At 43.8% G+C, this 19,836-nt stretch overlaps 1 protein-coding gene across 2 annotated transcripts in view; it reads right to left on the bottom strand.

Annotated features, from left to right (window-relative positions):
- The window catches only part of RAB3GAP2 (RAB3 GTPase activating non-catalytic protein subunit 2), a 50,044-nt gene extending 48,483 nt beyond the window's left edge, over window positions 1-1,561 (bottom strand). Inside the window, exon 1 of one of the 2 annotated variants that reach the window (XM_083733066.1) lies at window positions 1,214-1,561. In XM_083733066.1, the coding sequence (XP_083589192.1) occupies window positions 1,214-1,340 (127 nt within the window). In that variant the 5' untranslated portion in view covers window positions 1,341-1,561. The remainder of the gene's footprint in view (window positions 1-1,213) is intronic. The other variant, XM_083733067.1, reaches the window with a different exon arrangement.
- Window positions 1,562-19,836: the final 18,275 nt, after the last annotated feature.

The following is a 19,836-nucleotide window of genomic DNA, read 5'->3' as shown; positions in this document are numbered from 1 at the left end:
TTTTGTTATTGCAAAGAGTAAGATTGTGTCCTGTGAGCCCTCTGAATCCCAAACAGACACATTTTGCTAGATTTTCTGCTATTTGTACCAATATAACTGCTTTGCTGCACTAATATTCTGCACTTTAAAAAAACAAAAAAAAAACCTCATGGAAGGGATATTAAAACATAAGGTCCAAGTTAGGTATGTGGAATATAATGCAAGAACACATAACATATCCGTTTAGCATTTGGCCTTCACAGGATAAGTAGACATCATCTTTGACAATCACAAATGAAGGCAAGTTACTACTGGGCTAGTTTATTCACAAAACTTGACTTATGACATTGTTAGCAGAATCCAGCAGGAATCCCCAAATCATCCAGAAGTTACATGGAGAAACAACTCTGCCATAACTTTTACTTTGGTTCAGAGTGATGACCCACCACCCCCACACCCAAAAAGTCAATCCAACTAGTGAATCGTCAGTCCACAGCCCATGGACTTCAAGTCAGTAAGACCACAGAGCAAAGGATCCCACCTAGTCCCCTCTGTAGAAATAGAGTACAGGTAACACACACACACACGTTACTTACAGCACTCACAGGTGCCACAAGTCAGCCTTGTAAGTTGGTTTAAAAAAAAAAGTTACTTGCCTGCAAAGTAATATTACTTGTGTCCAAGCGGCTGGCACAAGAAGAGAAATAACTCCTCTCCTACAGCAGCCTGCTGTATTTCTATGCTAGGAACAGTGGAGAGACAAGAGCATGTCATCACTGCTTCCCTGAACTACTCCACTCGCCTCCGCTACTAGGCTAGTGTGTAAATGCAAGGCTGTCATAAACAGCCCATCTGTCATTCCCTTCTCACGGACACACACAGAGCAGAGAAACATGAAGCTGTTACCAGGATCTGCAAGCAGAAGGCTTTCAATTAGCATCGGAAGGAGCTCTACTTAGAGGGATCTACTTCTAAGTAAACGTCACAGAAGGATCTGGGTCCCTGGGCCTTGCCCACGTGAGGAAGAAAAAAAACCCCAAAAACCAAAGTGGTGAAAGGTGCCTTGGGCATGGGGCGACGACCCCTCGCCCCTCCATCCTCTGCCTTTTGGTGTCCCATCGTCCAATAATGGAAAAGTTGAGCGATGACTGACAGGAGGACAACAGGCAGCTGCAGCACCGGTAGAGCTGCTGAAGTGCATTCTTTCCAGCACCCTCTCGGTCCCCTCACTCACCTCCGCCGCTTTCCTTGGCGCCCCCCGCTTCACCACCGCCACCGCCCTGGCGAAGGTGCGAACACAGGAAATCCCGCGCCGACTCCAGGTCCTGGAAGCTGCAGAAAGGCACGAGCGCGCAGGCCATGTTGGCGCCAAGCGGGCTCTCCCCTTCCCCCCTCCCCTCTGCCCACGACCACCCTTTTCTCTAAAAGCGACAGCCGCCCCCGCCCCCCTGCGCCCGGCCTGAGCTGGCTCGCGAGCTCGGCAGCCAACACAACCCGGAAGCCGTCGGCGCCTCAGCCTGCAGTTCCGCGCACGCGCACGAGGGAAGTCAAGGAAAGGGAGGAGAGCTGAACCTTGAATGACGGCTCTGGGGTCACGTGGCTCTCAGAGGAGGAGGAGGCGACGGGGCGGAGAATCCCGGCCCACGTCAGGCGAAGCTTCGCTAGTCACGTGGGAGAAAGAAGCAGGTGGAGGGCAAGCGGAGTCCTTTAATAGAGCGGGTTAGGCGGGAGCGAGGCTCTGGAACTCAGGACGACTCAGCCTCAAAAAAAGATGTAGTGAGACCAGGCGCGGATTTACTATGGAAGCTTAAAGTTTAAAAACTAGAAGGCATAGGAAATTTGTATTCACACGTGGTGAATTTTTGTATCCCGCTTTGACATGGGAGATAATCCAGTACAGCAAAACCTGAAATGTGATGGTTTGTTGTTGTTTAGTCGTTTAGTCGTGTCCGACTTTTCGTGACCCCGTGGACCAGAGCACGCCAGGCACTCCTGTCTTCCACTGCCTCCCGCAGTTTGGTCAAACTCATGCTGGTAACTTCGAGAACACTGTCCAACCATCTCGTCCTCTGTCGTCCCCTTCTCCTTGTGCCCTCCATCTTTCCCAACATCAGGGTCTTTTCCAAGGAGTCTTCTCTTCTCACGAGGTGGCCAAAGTATTGGAGCCTCAGCTTCAGGACCTGTCCTTCCAGTGAGCACTCAGGGCTGATTTCCTTCAGAATGGGTAGATTGGACCTTCTTGCAGTCCATGGGACTCTCAAGAGTCTCCTCCAGCACCATAATTCAAAAGCATCAATTCTTTGGCGATCAGCCTTCTTTATGGTCCAGCTCTCACTTCCATACATCACTACTGGGAAAACCATAGCTTTAACTATACGGATCTTTATTTTTTTATTAAAAATGGTGTTCAATGTGGCGGAACAACCCCATTGAAGAAGATAACGGTGGTGACCCAAACATCGTTGCTGCCTCGCAAATCTGGGCCCTGAGGAGGGTGGCACAAACACACAACATTAATGCATCCCTTGATCCCATCCTCCCATTTGCTGGTGAGGCTGGGATTGAAGGGCGCATGGCCACCGCGCCGCCCTCCCCGAGCGGCCTCACAAAGCGGTGCAGGGCTGGCTAGGGGAGGGTGTCGGGAGCCGCACAGCCCCCAGAAAAATGCGCCCGTGGCGATTGTCCCAGCAGCCCCACTCCATGCCACAGCACTGCCCCTGGCTATACTGTTCGTATGGGATTTCTCTATAAAGGATCAGCACCACTACTGTACCTGCTTTGGGGTGGGCTTATGTGCGGTAAGATTGACAAATTAAAAATGCAAAAGCTCCCCAGGTCTAGCTGGTACACCTAAAATAGTTTTTTAAAAATAAGAACACATCCTGAATTGTTTTGTTTTCTAACACAAATATGCAATTTTTCACTAAAATGTGCATCTTTGTCAGAGCTTTTGAAAGTAGCCAGTGTAACACCAGCTTATAAAGACAAAACCAGAAAAATACAGATCAGTGAACTTAATATCTACTTTGGGCATGTTTGTGGAAAGCATCAACCTCAAATGATTAAACATAAAGAAGAACAAGCCTTGCTGAAGAAGATCTTCAGCAAGGCTGCAGCAAAGGAAAACTCCCCCCCCCCCCAATGTGCACATTCCTATGCATATTTCAGCCCTTGCTGAAAATATCATTGTTGAAACAAGCCCAGATGCATAGAAAGTTGAGGTAATTTTAATCTGATTTAGTATTTTAACTTGTATATGTTTTAATGTGGATTTTTCTTGATTTTATTGTTCAAATGTTTTTTCTAAACCACTTCAAGGCTTTTTACACTCAAGCGCTAAATTTTATGAAATAAATAAATTAAATAATATTACGAGGAAGTAAGTCCCATTGTGTTCAGCTGGCTCACACCCAAGAAAGTGTTCAAAGGACTGCAGTCTGACAGTGAGTGCAGTGCTATAATAGCCATTCAGATGTAAGATTAATAGAGTTGAGTGTGGCTTTCTCCTAGATAAGTGGGTATTGAACTTCAACTTCAGACTGTCAACAGAAGCCCCTTCCGTTTTCCTGATTGCATCTCCTTTCCCCTCATGCCATACAAATCAATGGAGCATCATTCAATATCCTTTGTTCCATTATCTTGGTCTGTTTCACTTATCTAAGATTTATGCATAAGCAACAGGGCTCTGGAGGGCTGCCAATAGCTGCCCTTTTTAGTGACACTTGTCTGTGCCTTCATCTCATAGAGAAAAGATTGTAATGAGCACTGTTAAATTCTGTAATGTCCCATTTGGATTCTAGTTACAGATAGGTAGCCGTGTTGGTCTGCCATAGTCAAAACAAAAAAAAATTCTTCCAGTAGCACCTTAAAGACCAACTAAGTCAGTTCTTGGTATGAGCTTTCGTGTGCATGCACACTTCTTCAGATACACACATTTGGATTCTGTTATGCATGCAGAACTTACCAAAGCACTGAGATATTAAGTAATGCATTAAACAAGGAAATAAATAATTCAGTAAATGAATTACTCCTTCTCTGCAGAGCTGAACTTCAGCACATGTTACCTAACATCTTGATAATTGAAATTTCCAACAGGTCTTGATATCTGGTTTAAGATACACTCCAGGGAACCAATCTAGAAAAAAACATCTTAGGTCCACCAGATGAGAAAGTATGAATGACTTTGGGCAGGCATGATGGACCTGGCTTGTACAAAATACAGATTTAACTAAGCACTTAGAAAGAAGGTTCCCAACCATAGTTAAGACTAACCACGGTTTGGCGTTTGGGTGTAACAATAAAGCATAGTTAATTTAAAATAGAGGCTAAAGCTTCCAATCTCTTCCTCACGACCCTGTTGGAGAGGGGAGAAGGGAGGTCATAGCCAGAGGTTTGTGCCCATAATGCCAGGCTAAGATTTGCATTTACATTTGACTCAAATGTGTGTTATCAATGTGTGTTAGTTTTATCCAAAACTCCAAGGTTATTTCTGAGGCAAACGCCAGGATTACTTGTTCAAAGCTTTATTTTTTTAACTGAATGATAATGTGATAAACAATAAAATGGTCCAAGATGTGTTTCAGAAAGGCTGCCCTGTCTTTTTAAAACATTCATGACTTTCACAAGGGGCTTATGCAATTTTAAGGCCTAAAGGGAGTTGATCCATCTTTCCCCCCCCCCCCCCTCACCTTTCAAGGCCAGATTTACATGCTTGCCTGGCTGTACAGAGACCTGCTGTTGCTAAGCAACCAAGAGCCCAACATTTCTAAAATGGGAAATTCACTAAAGCTAATTGAAATTTAGCCAGTTTTTAAAGTGCTCTGAAAACTTCACTTTCAAAAAAAGAGAGAAAAAGTAAAATGCAACATTTTTGGAAGATAAATGTTTCATTTTAGGAACACAAAGTAATTTACATCAGCAGCTGTTAGGGCTATCACTCTTTCCCTTTCTAAGAGATACCACAAGCATCGGAATTCATGGGAAAACCTAGAGGATTCCTATTCATTTAAAGTTAGAGTTGAACTGAACAGATCAATCATCAAGTGCAATTAATTTTAAATGGTCTAATACAAGGTGGGAAATCTCCCCTCCCACAAAATTCTAAGCTTTACAAGAGCATCCTAACTAAGCTCTTGGAACAAAACTCTCAGTGGGGTGGCGAGGGGAGATGGACAACATGGCCGAAAAATTAATTTATTGTAATTTTTTTATAAATGGCTGGTTTTATTGTGGTTATGTGTAGAATCCAGTTGGTGCCTCAACTGACTTTAGATCCAGTGGATGCATCCATTAATAAAAGAGAAGGGGGAGGGGACTTTTGCCCTTTTCCCCAGCAACTACCCAAGCCACTTCCTACCTTGTTTGCAGTTTTTTTCTTTAACCAAAACCTTGAAGGGGGTGCAGATGGGCAATGTGTTCCCCAACACACTCCAAATCAGAATAATGCCCTTTGCTTCTATTTGCGGTGGGACAAGGGCTTCCAATGGCATCAGGGTGACCTACTCCTCCCCCATACCACCAAAGCTAATAGTAGCTAATGGTAGTAGGAGCAATTTTAGTTGGGATCACAGCTGAGTAGGGAATTACAAAACCTCCTTCTCCCTATGTACAGCAGTCGCTGTGAAAATACACACACACACACTTTCAAAACACTGGTGTAGTTTCTAATGGGTCATTTAGTGTCATGTGTCGTTGGGCCCAGAGATGGTCCTATGACCTTTGGGTGTCTGAATCAGACAGTCAAATTGATACCTACTTCTACCCTTCCTCACCAGCATGGTGTCTTTCACTACTACAACTCCCATCTGCCCCTGGGAGAGAGATTGAGAGAGGCCCGCTGCTGGGCTTGCATATCTGCCCAGGATGTCCTTGCCTAGCTGTCTGCTCTAAGGTGGCCTCAGGTTGCCATGGCACAAGCCAGCAAAGGTAAGGCAGCAGGGAGGGGACAACGATGGCAACACGGTGAGGGGTAATCTTCTCGACATCGTTTCAATTTTAGTATATGTGCTGTCGGAGCGAGTACTTTTTTCGGGGGGTGTCCCAATTTGCCCTCCTGAGATGTTGGAGGGTATGCTTTTAAATGCCTACTGAAAGATATGCTGATGCTGGCCATTAAAAATACATCTTTCCGCATTAGCTAACTGATGTCCAATCAGGGAAAAAGGCATGGTATGAATAAATAAATATATAATAATTATAATTATTAGTGTCTAGTTTTCATTTTTAATGGTTTTTTCTGTATGGTCTTATGTAGTATTGCACACTGCTTTGATATTTTTCTATGAAATAGGGGTATATAAGTATTTTTTAAATAAATAAATAAAATAAACTCAATCATTCCATCAGGATGTAGCAGAGAGAGAGAATGAGAATGGAAGCAGGACGGCTCCATCAGCTCTGCTGAGAGAGCAACCACTTTTGCCTCCTCCTCCTCCTCTTGTACTGTTTCCGCTCCAGCTAGTTGTTGAAAGATCTTTGCGGCAAAGATCTATCATAATAAGTTCTTCATTACAAATAATTACTCCTTGCCCCGTGCCTAGTGGTAGGTTTGTCCCTCTAGAGACAGACCGTTCATAAAATTCTGGTGAGAATTAACAGAATTATTCCACACTCTGCCTAGTGGTAGGGCTGCCCCACTAGAGATTGTCAGTCACTGCAATTCTGGTGGGTATTATTTTGAGACGTACGGGAAACAATCTCTCTCCAGGGATTAAAAATTTATCTCATCTATGGGCTTTCAGCATGCACGCCTCAGAATTCCCATGATGAGAAGTGCTTAAAAGTTTACGGCCTTCTGTGCTTTTATGTCATCATTCAAAGCAAGGCTGACATATCCATATAACTGTACCGTTACTACCTTGTTAAGAAACTGTCACCCAAACAAAAATATTCATTTGCTGTATTTGAAGTGCAGCTTTTCAGTGCCTGTATTCATTAGAGTAAGACTTTGATGTCCCAGATCTGAAAGAAACAGCAGGGATATGATCAGGGGGTGGAAAAGCAGGGTGGGTGGCGGGAGATGACACCTACAGAGCTTGTGGCCTTTAATGAGCGAAAAGCTGGATGTCAGGAAAGCAAATCTCACCATCTTTGACAATGAGTTCAGGGGGGAATTTGTGCTAAGAAGCCTGGTAGAAGGACCAGGGAACTTAGCCCTCCACCACAGATACAGGCAAATTTACTGCACAGTAAAATAGGTTGGAGCATTCCTCATACATAATTAACCTGGCCTACTTTCCTGCTTGCAAACAATCTGCGAGTGGGTAAAGTCTTTATTCCTGAGAATGTGTTGGATATTCTGTCAAGGATTTGTTTTCAGATTACAAGTTACTCTGCCTTCGTTCACTTTTGTGCCTTGGCGTCAACCCACAAATGTCCGCTGGTTTCTGTCCACTGGCTTCAGAAGGGGAATTTCAACCAGCTTGCATCCACAAACATCAGCTTGCTTCAGTCTTGAGGCATCCTCTAACTTGCAAATGTGAACCAACAGCTTCCACCCACTAACATTCACTAGACTAGACCATGGAGCTCAGACACTTTCAAGCCATGATCCTGCTCAGCAAATGAATCTGCCTTATTATCCCACAGCCAGATGATCTCTGTCCACCTGCCATTTCGCCTCCTCCAAATAGAAGACAACTGGCCAGTGCTGACTATCCCAGCTGACTGTCCCAGCCACTGTGTTCTGTAGGGGAAAAGGACAAGGACCTCTATAGCCACTCATATGCCATCTGCTTTTGCTACATCGGGGTAGTCTATAGCCAACAGCAACAGCTAAGGATGCACCATCATATTCTCAGGGATCAAAACAGTGGGTGCAACTCAGCAGTGATATATTTGTGCTCTTGTATATTATTTAAGTGTTTACACTTATTATTTAAGTGTACTGATACCAGGGAAGAGCACACCATAAACTTGTTGCAAGGGGACCTTTTCTGCACAAGGATTGCATTCCCTTGCAGGAAATGCCCACCCTCCATCTTGGGATGCATATCAGTGGTGGGTGGAGTGCAGAGGCAGAGGCAGAGGGCAAGGGAGCAGCCAATGTGACATTGGTGGGTTATACTTGATTCATGGGCTGGAGCTTCCCCACACCTGTCCTAGTGTCCAGCTCCGAGGGCCTTCTGGTGGTTCCCTCACTGTGAGAAGTGAGGTTACAGGGAACCAGGGGGAGGGCCTTCTCGGTGGTGGCGCCTACCCTGTAGAATGCCCTCCCATCAGATGTCAAGGAAATAAACAACTATCTGACTTTTAGAAGACATGTGAAAGCAGCCCTGTTTAGGGAAGTTTTCAATGTTTGATCTTTTATCGTGTTTTTAATGTTCTGTTGGGAGCCGCCAAGAGTTGCTGGGGAAACCCAGGCAGATGGGCAGGGAATAAATAAATTGTTGTTGTTGTTATAGATCCCAAGAGTTATAGCCAACCTAAGCTGTATTCAGAGAAGACCTATTGAATCTATAAACTTAGTAACATCAATTACTAAGCATGAAGTATTTGAAGTATCACTTCAGTTATTAAAAACGCCAGCCCACAAAGACATTATGAAAGCTAAACAGAGGAGAAGGCTGAAATACTAGTTTCACATTTTATTTTAATTAAAAAAACAAACTTTAAAAGACTGAGTTCAGTCTAGTTTTTCAGGCAACACACACCATGAGGAAGGAATCTATTTGACAGCACTGTGGTATGTTTGCAAGAAAAGAGTTAAGCATTTCGTTTCCTCTTCTCTGCTTGAAATGCTTTGCTGAGGTGTAACCTGTCGTTTGGTCCTCAGCTAAGTAACCCTGGTCTTTCCACAACTTGTGCTGGGACTGCTTTCTGTCCTATGCGTCTTTCCTGCTCTGAGACAGAAGCCAGTCAGAGAATGACGTATGAAAAAGCTTCTGGAAAACAAGTATGAGAGAAGGGAGGAATGGACTGGAGGAAGCATGTCCCTTATTGGTTTAGAACACATTCTAAAGGGGAAAGAGTTCAATTTTAAGCTAGTTTGTTGCTTGCATCAAACTCGTCGAATTACATGTAGTTCACTGGTGTGTATGGGACAAATCTGTTTTTTAGCTTATAAGCCTTCTCATCAAAATCAGGCATCTGTTGATGATATTTACAATGTAAAGGTTTTTCCTGGCACCATTAAGCTTTGGAGGATGGTTAGTTGCAATAAAGATCAGTTTTGGAGTCATAAAATTATATTGAGATACATACCGGTATATCTCTGTCTGCATATTGCCTCTCTCATTGGTGCCCTTTTTATTAGAAACTGGAATCTCTGGCTGACTTACTGAAAGGCACAATTCAACAGCTCCTGTAGCTGCACAGTAAACTTTACTAGCAAGTGACAATCTTGCCTGAATGAAATACAGTAGTACCTCGGGTTAAGAACTTAATTTGTTCTGGAGGTCCGTTCTTAACCTGAAACTGTTCTTAACCTGAGGTACCACTTTAGCTAATGGGGCTTCCTGCTGCCACCGTGCCACCGGAGCACGATATCTGTTCTCATGCTGAAGCAAAGTTCTTAACTCAAGGTGTAGCCTTATGAGGCTTTGCCCTCGGGTGGGAAAAAGTATTGCACCCGGGAGAGGGAGAGGGAGTGGGAGACAAGCAGACACTCAAGGAATAGTTCAGAGAAAAAGCTTTATTTCTACCATCCATGAACTGGTAGAAGGAGCAAGTGCGATAGATTGACAAAACAAGCACGAGTTCACAGCCATTTGCACAGAGCATATATTCCCTTCCAGTTCCCTCCCCTTTCTCCTCCTCTTCAAGAGTCCTGCCCCATGATGTGTTTCCTGAGCATGAACAGAAAGCTCCTGTCTTGGGACTCTTTTGGACTCTTCCCAGGAAAGAGGGTGAGAAGCCAAGGGGGTCGAGGAGCTTTGTGGTTCAGCATGTCCAAGATGTTGCAACTGAATGAGATAAAAGTCAGTTCTCAGGCTTGCTCTGACAGCCTATTGATTAGCTTTTTGAAGCCTTCTCGTACTGATAAAAGTAACGGTTTGCCTATGCACGGCATCTTGTGAGAAAAGCAGAGGAAAACTTTAGCTGTGGATTTTTAGAAGAGAGAAAAGGAATTTTGGACAGTTTTGAGGCCTGGTTGGGGTGTGTGACTTTGGGCCTAGGTGGGGTCGCCTGTCCTCACCTCCTTCAGAGATACTATTTCTGGGTTAGCGGAGTCTGTAACCTGATGCGTCTAACCTGAAGCGTCTGTAACAAGAGGTACCACTGTACCAGTCTTTTTTAAAAAAGGCCTACCCTACTTTACAATGCATCTGTAGATTAGGGTGTTTCGATGCTACAGAATTTGTCACAGAATGTGGTTTAATATTTATGTATTTAATAAATATTGTTTTGTATTTACAATGACCAACACCAATACATTAACTAAAACAGCAGCAACTAAAACATGTAGTCAGATTACAACCATCAGTAAAGAGCATCCAAGAGCACAGACTGGATCAGGCCTTTGGTCCATCTAGTCCAGCATCCTGTTCTTACAGTGGCTGACAAGATGCCTGTGGGAAGCCCATAAACAAAATGCAAGCTCAATAGCATTCCCCTCTCCTTTGGTTTCCAGCAACTGGCAGTCAGAAGCATAACTGTCTCCAACTGTGGGCCAGGGTCTCAGCCCCAAACAGCAAACACATCCCATGACCCAATCAGAAACGGGTCAGAAAAGCAGAGCAGAAAAAGAGGTGCTCCACCTACAGACATCTATCTACGAGGTACGGTATTTGTCAGCTGCTAGCCCTACGAGTCTAACACTGGGAACAACTCATTGTGTGAAAAGCCTATGTTGTATAGTCAGATCTGAAGTTATTACAAAAATAGATTCAGGCGCAAAGCAAGGCGTAAATGAAAAGCTGATATTAATTGAGATGCAGCTGCTTTGTTCTCCACTATTCAAGAGAGGTTATTCTAGTGTCCATAAAAGCTTATGTTACAATAAACACGTTAGTCTTTGTGGTGCCACAAGACTACATTATTTCTGCAACAAATCTGAAGGTTTGTAATATGGAATCATAATAACAAAGTGCTTAAACAGTTATAATAAAAAAAAGAGAAGAGAGACATGCAAATCTTGAGCATAACCTAAAATAATAACTAATAAAACTAATTGTCCTGATATAACAGAATCCATTCTTTACAGGTTGAAAATTATGATTATTTATTATTATTATTATTATTATTATTATTATTATTATTATTATTATACCCCGCCCATCTGGCTGGGTTTCCCCAGCCACTCTGGGCGGCTTCCAACAGGAGATTAAAAATACATTAAATTGTGTCTTCCCGAAAAGAGGGCACATGTTGCACTGAGACCTGGAGACTGACCAGGTTGTGGGTGGGTAAGATTGGTCAGCCACAACACCCGATTGGTAGGTTCCTCAATATTGGGTTCAATCTGGCCAATGGGGCACAGTCTAAACAGATTGCAGGACCTATACATACCTATGCATGTAACCCAAAACTTCTCTTTTGGCTCGTGCATTCGGAACACCCACCCACCTATCCCTACTTTTAGGGCATTTTGCAATTGACCTTGCTATGCCGTCATGTGTCGTCTGTCGTAGGGACAGGGGCACGGCAGGGATTTCCCCACTTGGCTGATTGGCTATTGCCATTTGGGTTTCGCTTGCCGCATAGCAAATCATCACAACTTGTAAGGTTGCGGATAGGGTCTGGTTCAGGTGATAGGGATGGGAGAACAGTCTCGCCATCCCTATGTGAAGGGTATTCCATTGAATGAATCCAGGGACTCAGCCGGTTTGGTCAACCCCTGAGAGGGGGCTGTGCCCATGCCTGAGTCCAGGGGGGCATCTGGGAGGTGAACATAGTCTGTTCCCAGCTTTTCGCCTACCCAGGTGTTCACCCTTGGCTGACCTATGCTGTTGCAAGGGTGCAGGGAGCCAGTCGAACCAGAGCCTATGCAACCACTCACCTACTGTAATCAATAAAGCTGTGGCCTAAATTCTGCCAAAAACCAAAACTAAAATTTGAGTCAAGTGTGACAATATTTAGGGGGGAGGTCTCTGGGTCTGAACACACAAAATAATTACACTTAAGTGTTAATGCACAGTTGTTGTTTTCTTCTTTGTTTACATATCTATCTTCTTCGACAAATATGTGTGTGTGTGTGTGTGCGCGCGTACTGTACAATAAAACTCTTAGCATTATTATTTTAATTTCAGGCTGGTGTCACTGCAGATTAATAGAAACAGATGGAGATATCAAGTGAGTTTGTCGTTGTGGGGGCTGGATTGTTGCAAACCATGCTGATCTGTTATGCAGAATGTGACAGTAATCACATTTGTTCTTTGGCGCAATGGAGTCTGCTATTCAGTGAGGACTGTGGGCATCAATTAATAAGATTATTGACTGCAAAAAGAAGACCTTTCCTCCAACCCATCTAGAATATAGCTGGAAGTCATTCCAGGGCAGGGGATCATGGAACCAATTTATTGAGCCTAATGGAAGTTGCTAGGAGAGCTTTTAGAAACAGTTGGGATTTAGCCATGGATTCATTTACTTACCGTACTATATACCACCCAATAACAAAAGTAACACAGTTACATAAAAAGGGGAAACGATAACACCTAAATAAGCTTAAAACAGCAGCAGGAGATGAAACAAAAACATAAGGAATCTAATAGCAGCATTCCTCCCAACAGGTGTTAAAAATCCATAAATATAGACCAGTAGAAGACTTTGAAATTAGGGAACACCAGCAGCAGTGCCGGATTTACGTATAAGCTGAACAAGCTATAGCTTAGGGCCCCACTCTTTTTGGGGCCCCCCAAAAAATTAAAGGGAAAAACACCTGGATGTACATTTCCAAAATATAAGGTAAAAAACAAATAAAATAAAACCTACATACAGCAAGAGTGTTTCGTGTTGTATAGGCTCCTATAAGTATTGGGCCTCACCTGCTAGCCTGCTCCCTAAAATATCACTGGTTTACTCATTTCTATATATTGTATTTCACTATTAATATACAGTGGTACCTTAGGATGCGAACGGGATCCGTTCTGGAGCCCCATTCACATCCTGAATAGAATGTAAGATGCGACGGCACGTCCATGGGTCACGTTTTGCTGCTTCCGCGCATGCGTGTGACGTCATTTTGAGTGTCTGCGCATGCACGAGCAACAAAACCCAGAAGTAATGTGCTCCGTTACTTCCGGGTTGCCGCGGAGCGCAACCCAAAAGCGCTCCACCTGAAGCACATTCAACCCGAGGTATGACTGTACTTCTTAATTGTATTTCAGTTCAACAATTACTTTGAGAAAATACATATTTTGTTATGTGCAAATGGCTTTACAGTGGATACCTATTAGGTCCATAAACTACCATATAGCATATATTCAATATATATATTCAACACAAAAAACAGCGACAATTTGTTGTTGACAAAGGACAGCTGGACATAAAAAGGGCCCCATTACCTTCAGTAGCTTAGGGCCTCATCAAACCTAAATCGGGCCCTGATCATCAGGCACCTGAAAGGCCAAATAATAGGTGTCAGGCAAGCCACTCTGTGAGGAATATTTCATAACTAGGGTGCCACCACTGAGAAGGCCCTCTGCTAGCCACCTACTGTACTCCATTTGGTGGGGGTACTCAGAGGAGGAGCTCCAAAAATATATATTAAGACCTAGGTAAGTACTGTACATGCAGGAAGAGGCAGCAATACTGTAACGTATGAAAGGGCCCTTGATCATGGGGGTGTGTGTGGATTTTTTATATTATTATTAGTAGAAATAGTATGGGGTTTTTTCCAAGTGCTCACAGTGCTTCATGTGCATAATCTACTTGTAACCTCATTATAGCAGGTGTGGAAAAACCTTGGTTTAGTTTCTTTTTGTAAACTGCTTGGATGCATTTTTTGAAATCAAGGGGTATATAAATTTTATGAAATAAATAATTTTGTGCAGGTTGTGGGGAGGCAGCGGGGAAGGATTAGGGAAAGTTACAGAAAGAAAAGAGGTGACAGAAAGAGAGAAATGGGATTCCCTGTGCACTTTTGACTGTGGTGCCACCCACCACCTGCTTAGGTAGGGGTGAAACTAGGCTTTATTTCACAGACCCTGTTTGGCACCAACCATGTGCCTTTGTGTAGACATACACACAGGCTGGAAGCCTCAATGGCGCCCCTCTGGAGGGGTCACCTGGGGCAAAAAAATTGACTAGCCCCTGGCCCCCACTCCAGCTCAGGCTCAGGTATCTAATCCCATGCATATTACCACTGGGGTAGTGCTGTCCAAAACAGAAGGAAAGGTTCTCCAGCCCTGCCTTTCAGCAATTCTTTTGTTGCAGTGTTATTATCATCCAAAACTAGGAGAACATGACTTGCATAAGACTACCCAGAACTCTGGACTTTCTGGTTCATAGCCCTGTCCCTTAGCTACTACACAGCATCACTTTCCCATCTTAACTAAGATTGCCATGTTACAACACAAAAGATTCACCCTTTTCCTTCAAAGTTTCCCAGCGCGCTGGGAGAGACTCAGCCATTGCTTCTTCCATCCCATTCTATTTTGTCCCTCGTTCTTTCACCCTCATTTCATCTTCCAAGACCTAGACACCTGGCTTCCAATGCACTATGTCAGGGAGGGAGACATGACCAGAGGATGAATGGGTGGTGGTTGGTAGACGCCAACTCTGTTCTTGCTTCCTAATATAAAGGAGATGTGTATAGCGGATTTCCAGGTTGACCCCATGATCAAGTGGCTGTTGACATTCAAGGCAGCGGGACTAATTAGATTAGCTTCACAGAAACTAATTTAACCAATTGGATCCACACAATCAATTGTGGGGCTGATTTTTTTTCTTCCCCATCCATGGCTGGCAGACTTTTATTCAGCTTGCATTGAATTATCTACCCTGGGGCATACAAATGACTAGTTATTATTGCATAGATTTTCACCAGGCTGCCCACAGCTGGGCCTGATAGATGTTACAACCTCGGCCTTGCTGCCTCTCCGTGATAATTGGAGGGGAAAGGAAGGCAGAACAATGGCTCTGGAAGCATTTCAGAATTTCTTTAATGAGAAGATCAATAACGGAGGATGGAATTCACAGAAGTACAAGCAAGCTGGGGAGAAGGGAGTGGGTGCAACAGGGAGAACGACCTGCAGGCGCAGACACTTTCCCAGACACACTGAGGTTTGGTTTTCAGTAGTACCTGGCTAGCTGCAACCTGTATGTGTGGTTACTCAGGAAGAGGAAGCACACAGAAACACCTGCTCAGCTCAGGTATTCTGAAAGCAAAGAAGGGGTGGTGCTAGGTCCTATATAGACTACTAGTCTGAACTGTGTCATTGCTGAAGCAACATCTATCAGCTTTCCTGCCCTAGGAAATGGATGCGGGAAGGGGGAGACTTCAGGTCCTGGGCCAAGTGTGGTCCTCCAGCTCTCAGTGTTTCCTGCACTTTCTGCTCCCCACCTCCCAGTCTTCTCACCCATTCTTCATCTGTGCTGTGCTGTTGTTAAGCACTTTTGTATAGCTAGACCCGTGTAAGGTAAGGTAAGGTAAGGTAAAGAGGTAAAGACCCCTGGAAGGTTAAGTCCAGTCAAAGGCAACTATGGGGATGCAGTGCTCATCTCGCTTTCAGGCCAAGGAAGCCGGTGTTTGTCCGCATACAGCTTTCCAGGTCATGTGGCCAGCATGACTAAACCGCTTCTGGTGCAATGGAACACCGTGACGGAAACCAGAGCACACAGAAATGCCGTTTACCTTCCTGCCACAGCAGTACCTATTTATCTACTTGCACTGGCATGCTTTCGAACTGCTAGGTTGGCAGGAGCTGGGACAGAGCAACGGGAGCTCACCCCGTTGTAGGCATTCGAACTGCTGACCTTCTGATCAGCAAGCTCAAGAGGCTCAGTGGTTTAGACCACAGCGCCACCCATGTCCCATGCCTCTTGACCACACAGATGGACATGTGTGCAGAGACCTATGACTTTTGCATGGCTAGAATGTACCAAGAGTCATGTCCATACCTCCACACAGGTTTAGCTCTAGTTGCACCAACGACAGACAAGCAGCTTTCAGAAGGTTACTCATGAAAGAATGCAGTGATTATGATGGACTGTGATTACCTTTTCCTCAAGCTGGAGATGGAAGTACCGGTATCTCACTTCTGCACCCCTCTATTTTCTTCAGGAGTATATACATCTCTAGGCAGCTCACTGCTCCTGCACACTCAATGTCTGTTGCAAAGGCTTCCCAAAGACTTTTCTTTCTGAATAAAAGTGGGAGATGCACTTCACTCTCCACACATTCTAGAAGCTAGAATGTCTAAGTGGTGTACATATCCCAACAAAAAGACTCAATATAAAAAATTGCAATGCAAATTCCACATTCAAACCTTAATACTAATTAGTCCATATTTTACGAAAAATTTAGGAGCAATTCAAATCTCAAAACAATGTACAAAAACTAAAACAAATAAGCACAGAAGCACAGCATATATGAAGCATCAATATTCAACATCAAAATGCAAACTACAGTAACTTTACAACGAAACCCCATTTCAATGGCACCAGTTGTCCAAGCAACTCATTGAGATTTACTTCTGTGTAAGCATGCTTAAAATGTATTTGTTATGACAGACCCTCCATGTGTCCCTATGTATAATTGTTTATTGTGTATAACTGTTTTGATGTTTTTAACGGAATTGCAGTATACAAATATTGTTATGAATGAATTAAATACACTGTCTTTTATACATGACACAGGTGGTTTACAACAAAATGAAATAACATTAAAAGAATGCATAAAATCCATAAAAACCCACAAAATAAAAATAAACCACCAAATGTCCATTACTAATAGCAACAGCAGTTACAGCAATTAATCAATTTGTCTGATTAGGTCTCTTCTCCTCCAAATGCTTGCTGAAAGAGGCAATTTTGTTTGTTTGTTTGCCAGGTTCTAATTTGGGTATAACAGGCCAATCATACAGTAAACTTTAAAATAACAGCTAGGTACAGGAATGCCTTGCTAGTATTTGTGCTGTTGTTTTCATATCCTTTTTTGCAGGCAACCCAGAGATATCTGTTGGCCACTATTAGAACAGGGGGGTTATGTAGATGGGCTTTTGGTCTGATTCAGCAGGACTTTTTATGTCATTAAACTACCCAGGAGATGAGTCTCTCCCTCTGGAGATTATTGGATAGACTCAAAACTTTTTTGGTATTTTGCCCAGCAACACTGCTGACTATCCAAAATCCAGAGTACGTGTACACACACACACACACACACACACACACACACTTACTTGTTATAAATATTTCTGGCATAGCTTCTCAGCCAAACTTATGAATGCAAACACACAAAGCCCCCTCATTCTATACAGCCAGATACTGCAACCCACAGAGAACATTTGAAGAACACTTTGGCTGAAATCCAGTCTCCTGACAGCTGAGTCTCTTTGAGAGTGCCATGAGCCTTGTCAAAAGCACAGTCCTTGACTGACAGATGTAAAAGAGCAGCGCAAAGTAGCCTAGCAGAACATTTGACATTGTTCAGTTAGTTTAAAAAAAATTAATGCTGAAACAATGATCCTTCAGCAGATGAGCCACAAACTATGCGTCACAAAAGATGCGCTTTGGAAAATAAAGCTACCATGTAGATGCCAGTGCTCCATAGGCCCTCCATTCCACTGTCAAACAGTGCTTAGTATCAGAAAGTTCTCCCTGATGTTAAGTCAGATTCCCTTTCTTGTAACTTGAAGTCATTGATTTGGGTCCTACTGTCTGGAGCAAGAGAAAACAAGCAAGACCCTTGATCATCTTGGTTGCTCTCCTCTGCACATTTTCCAGCTTTTCGATATCCTTCTTAAATTGTGGCACCCAGAACTGGACACAGTACTCCAGGTGTTGTCTGCCCAAGGCAGAATAGAGTGAGACAATAATAATAATAATTTATTTGTACCCCGCCCATCTGGCTGGGTTTCCCCAGCCACTCTGGGCGGCTTCCAACAAAGATGAAAGATACACTAATATGTCACATATTAAAAACTTCCCTGAACAGGGCTGCCTTCAGATGTCTTCTGAATGTCAGGTAGATGTTTATCGCTTTGACATCTGATGGGAGGGCATTCCACAGGGCGGGCGCCACTACCGAGAAGGCCCTCTGCCTGGTTCCCTGTAACCTCACTTCTCACAGTGAGGGAACTGCTGGACCTCAGTGTCCGGGCAGAACGATGGGGGAGGAGACGCTCCTTCTGATATACTGGACTGAGGCCGTTTAGGGCTTTAAAGGTCAGCACCAACACTTTGAATTGTGCTCGGAAACGTACTGGGGGCCACTATTACTTGTGGTCTACTAAAGTTCCTAGATCCTTTTCACAGGTGTTCCCCAGCTTATAGTTGCACAGCTGGCTTTCTTGAAAAGTGCAGAACCTTACAAAATGAATGGCAATAGAGATAAATGTAAGCTTGGGGCCAGTTCTCTAATCTGTTAAGGTCATATTGAATCCCAATTCTGCATTCTGTGGCATTAGCTACCCCTCTCAGTTTGGTGTCATCTGCCAATTCGATGAGCAGCCCCTCAAATTCAACCACATGCCAGCAATCAGGTTGTTCAATTACAGTTGATTGGGAGACTGTACATAGCACACCTGTTTCCCCCCAAAATCAGAACTTTTTGCAGTAAGGAAAGTGACAAGAAAATGCCCCGAAAAGTGTGGAATAACACTTGCTCTGATGGAATTTCATCTGACCTCCCTGCAAACAAACAAGGAATGCTCACTGAATAGTCAACCTTGCCTGATCTCCCTGCAAACAAAACAGGATGAGATTGTTCAATAAACAGATTGCCAGGAAGTGACGTCACTCCCAGTTTTCTGATTTTCTTTTTCAAATGACACTCAACATAGCAATCGACCCTGCTCAACTTTCATTGGAGGGGAGAGTGCTCTTTCCCCCCTCTTTTTCTTTTTTGCATTTCTGCAAATTTGGGAGTTCCCCTGAGCATGCTGATACTCTCATCTTATTTCTCAGTGATCTGTTATGGCTGCAGTGCTGTTATGGCTGCAGTGCACTCATCACCTGGGTCCACTTTTAAGAGAGTGATGCTCCTTATCCGGCTTCCAGCTTAAACTGTTTTGTGGCAGCCCACCAGTATCAGTGATGGAGCTTTAAAACTGGCACACCATGTTTCCCAACTGAGAATCAAAGGCTCTTCTACCTGATCAAGGAGTAACATCCCTCCACAAAGCAGTCTCTGTGTTGCTATGAGATAGCACATGCCCTGTGGGGATTGGGAAACACTTGGCTTTGTCTTCCCTCCATGAAAGCCGGGGAGCATTACCTCATGGTATATCGAGGAGCCCTAAATATGCTACTCCTGTGACAGTATGACATACAAAAATAAACTGCTTTGTTGTTATAAAGAAGCATTAATTCGTCCAGCTCTCCCCCACCCTGCTGAAAGGGACGGCAGAATTTGAAGCAGCCTGTTTGTTAAATATCACACTCCTTACTGTACCTGGATTGGGGATTGTTCATCTTTCTGTGCATTGCATATTCATGAATTATGCACATGTATCTCTTATGTACATGTGACTTTGCTTATGTGCTATTTATTATTCATAAGCACCATATTTTAGATTTGAATGTAAATACTGTATGATCTTTGAGTTCTGACTGGTCCTGCGTGTCTCAAATCTGCACAAACACATATTTTAAAAGCATGGAGGAACACGTTTACTCAAGACTGAAATATTTTATTTGAGTCACCCTCCAAGGATCTTAGGGAAATATACATGGTTCCCTCCCCCCCATTTTGTCCTCGTAACAACCCTGGGAGGCAGGTGATGCTGGGAGATTGTCACTGACTCAACATCACACATC

This window comes from Podarcis gaigeae, assembly GCF_964106915.1.
Source record: "Podarcis gaigeae genome assembly, chromosome: 3".
In the NCBI taxonomy this organism is placed as follows: domain Eukaryota; kingdom Metazoa; phylum Chordata; class Lepidosauria; order Squamata; family Lacertidae; genus Podarcis; species Podarcis gaigeae.
The sequence above is the reverse complement of the archived record's forward strand: the minus strand, read 5'-3'. Positions and strand labels throughout refer to the sequence as shown.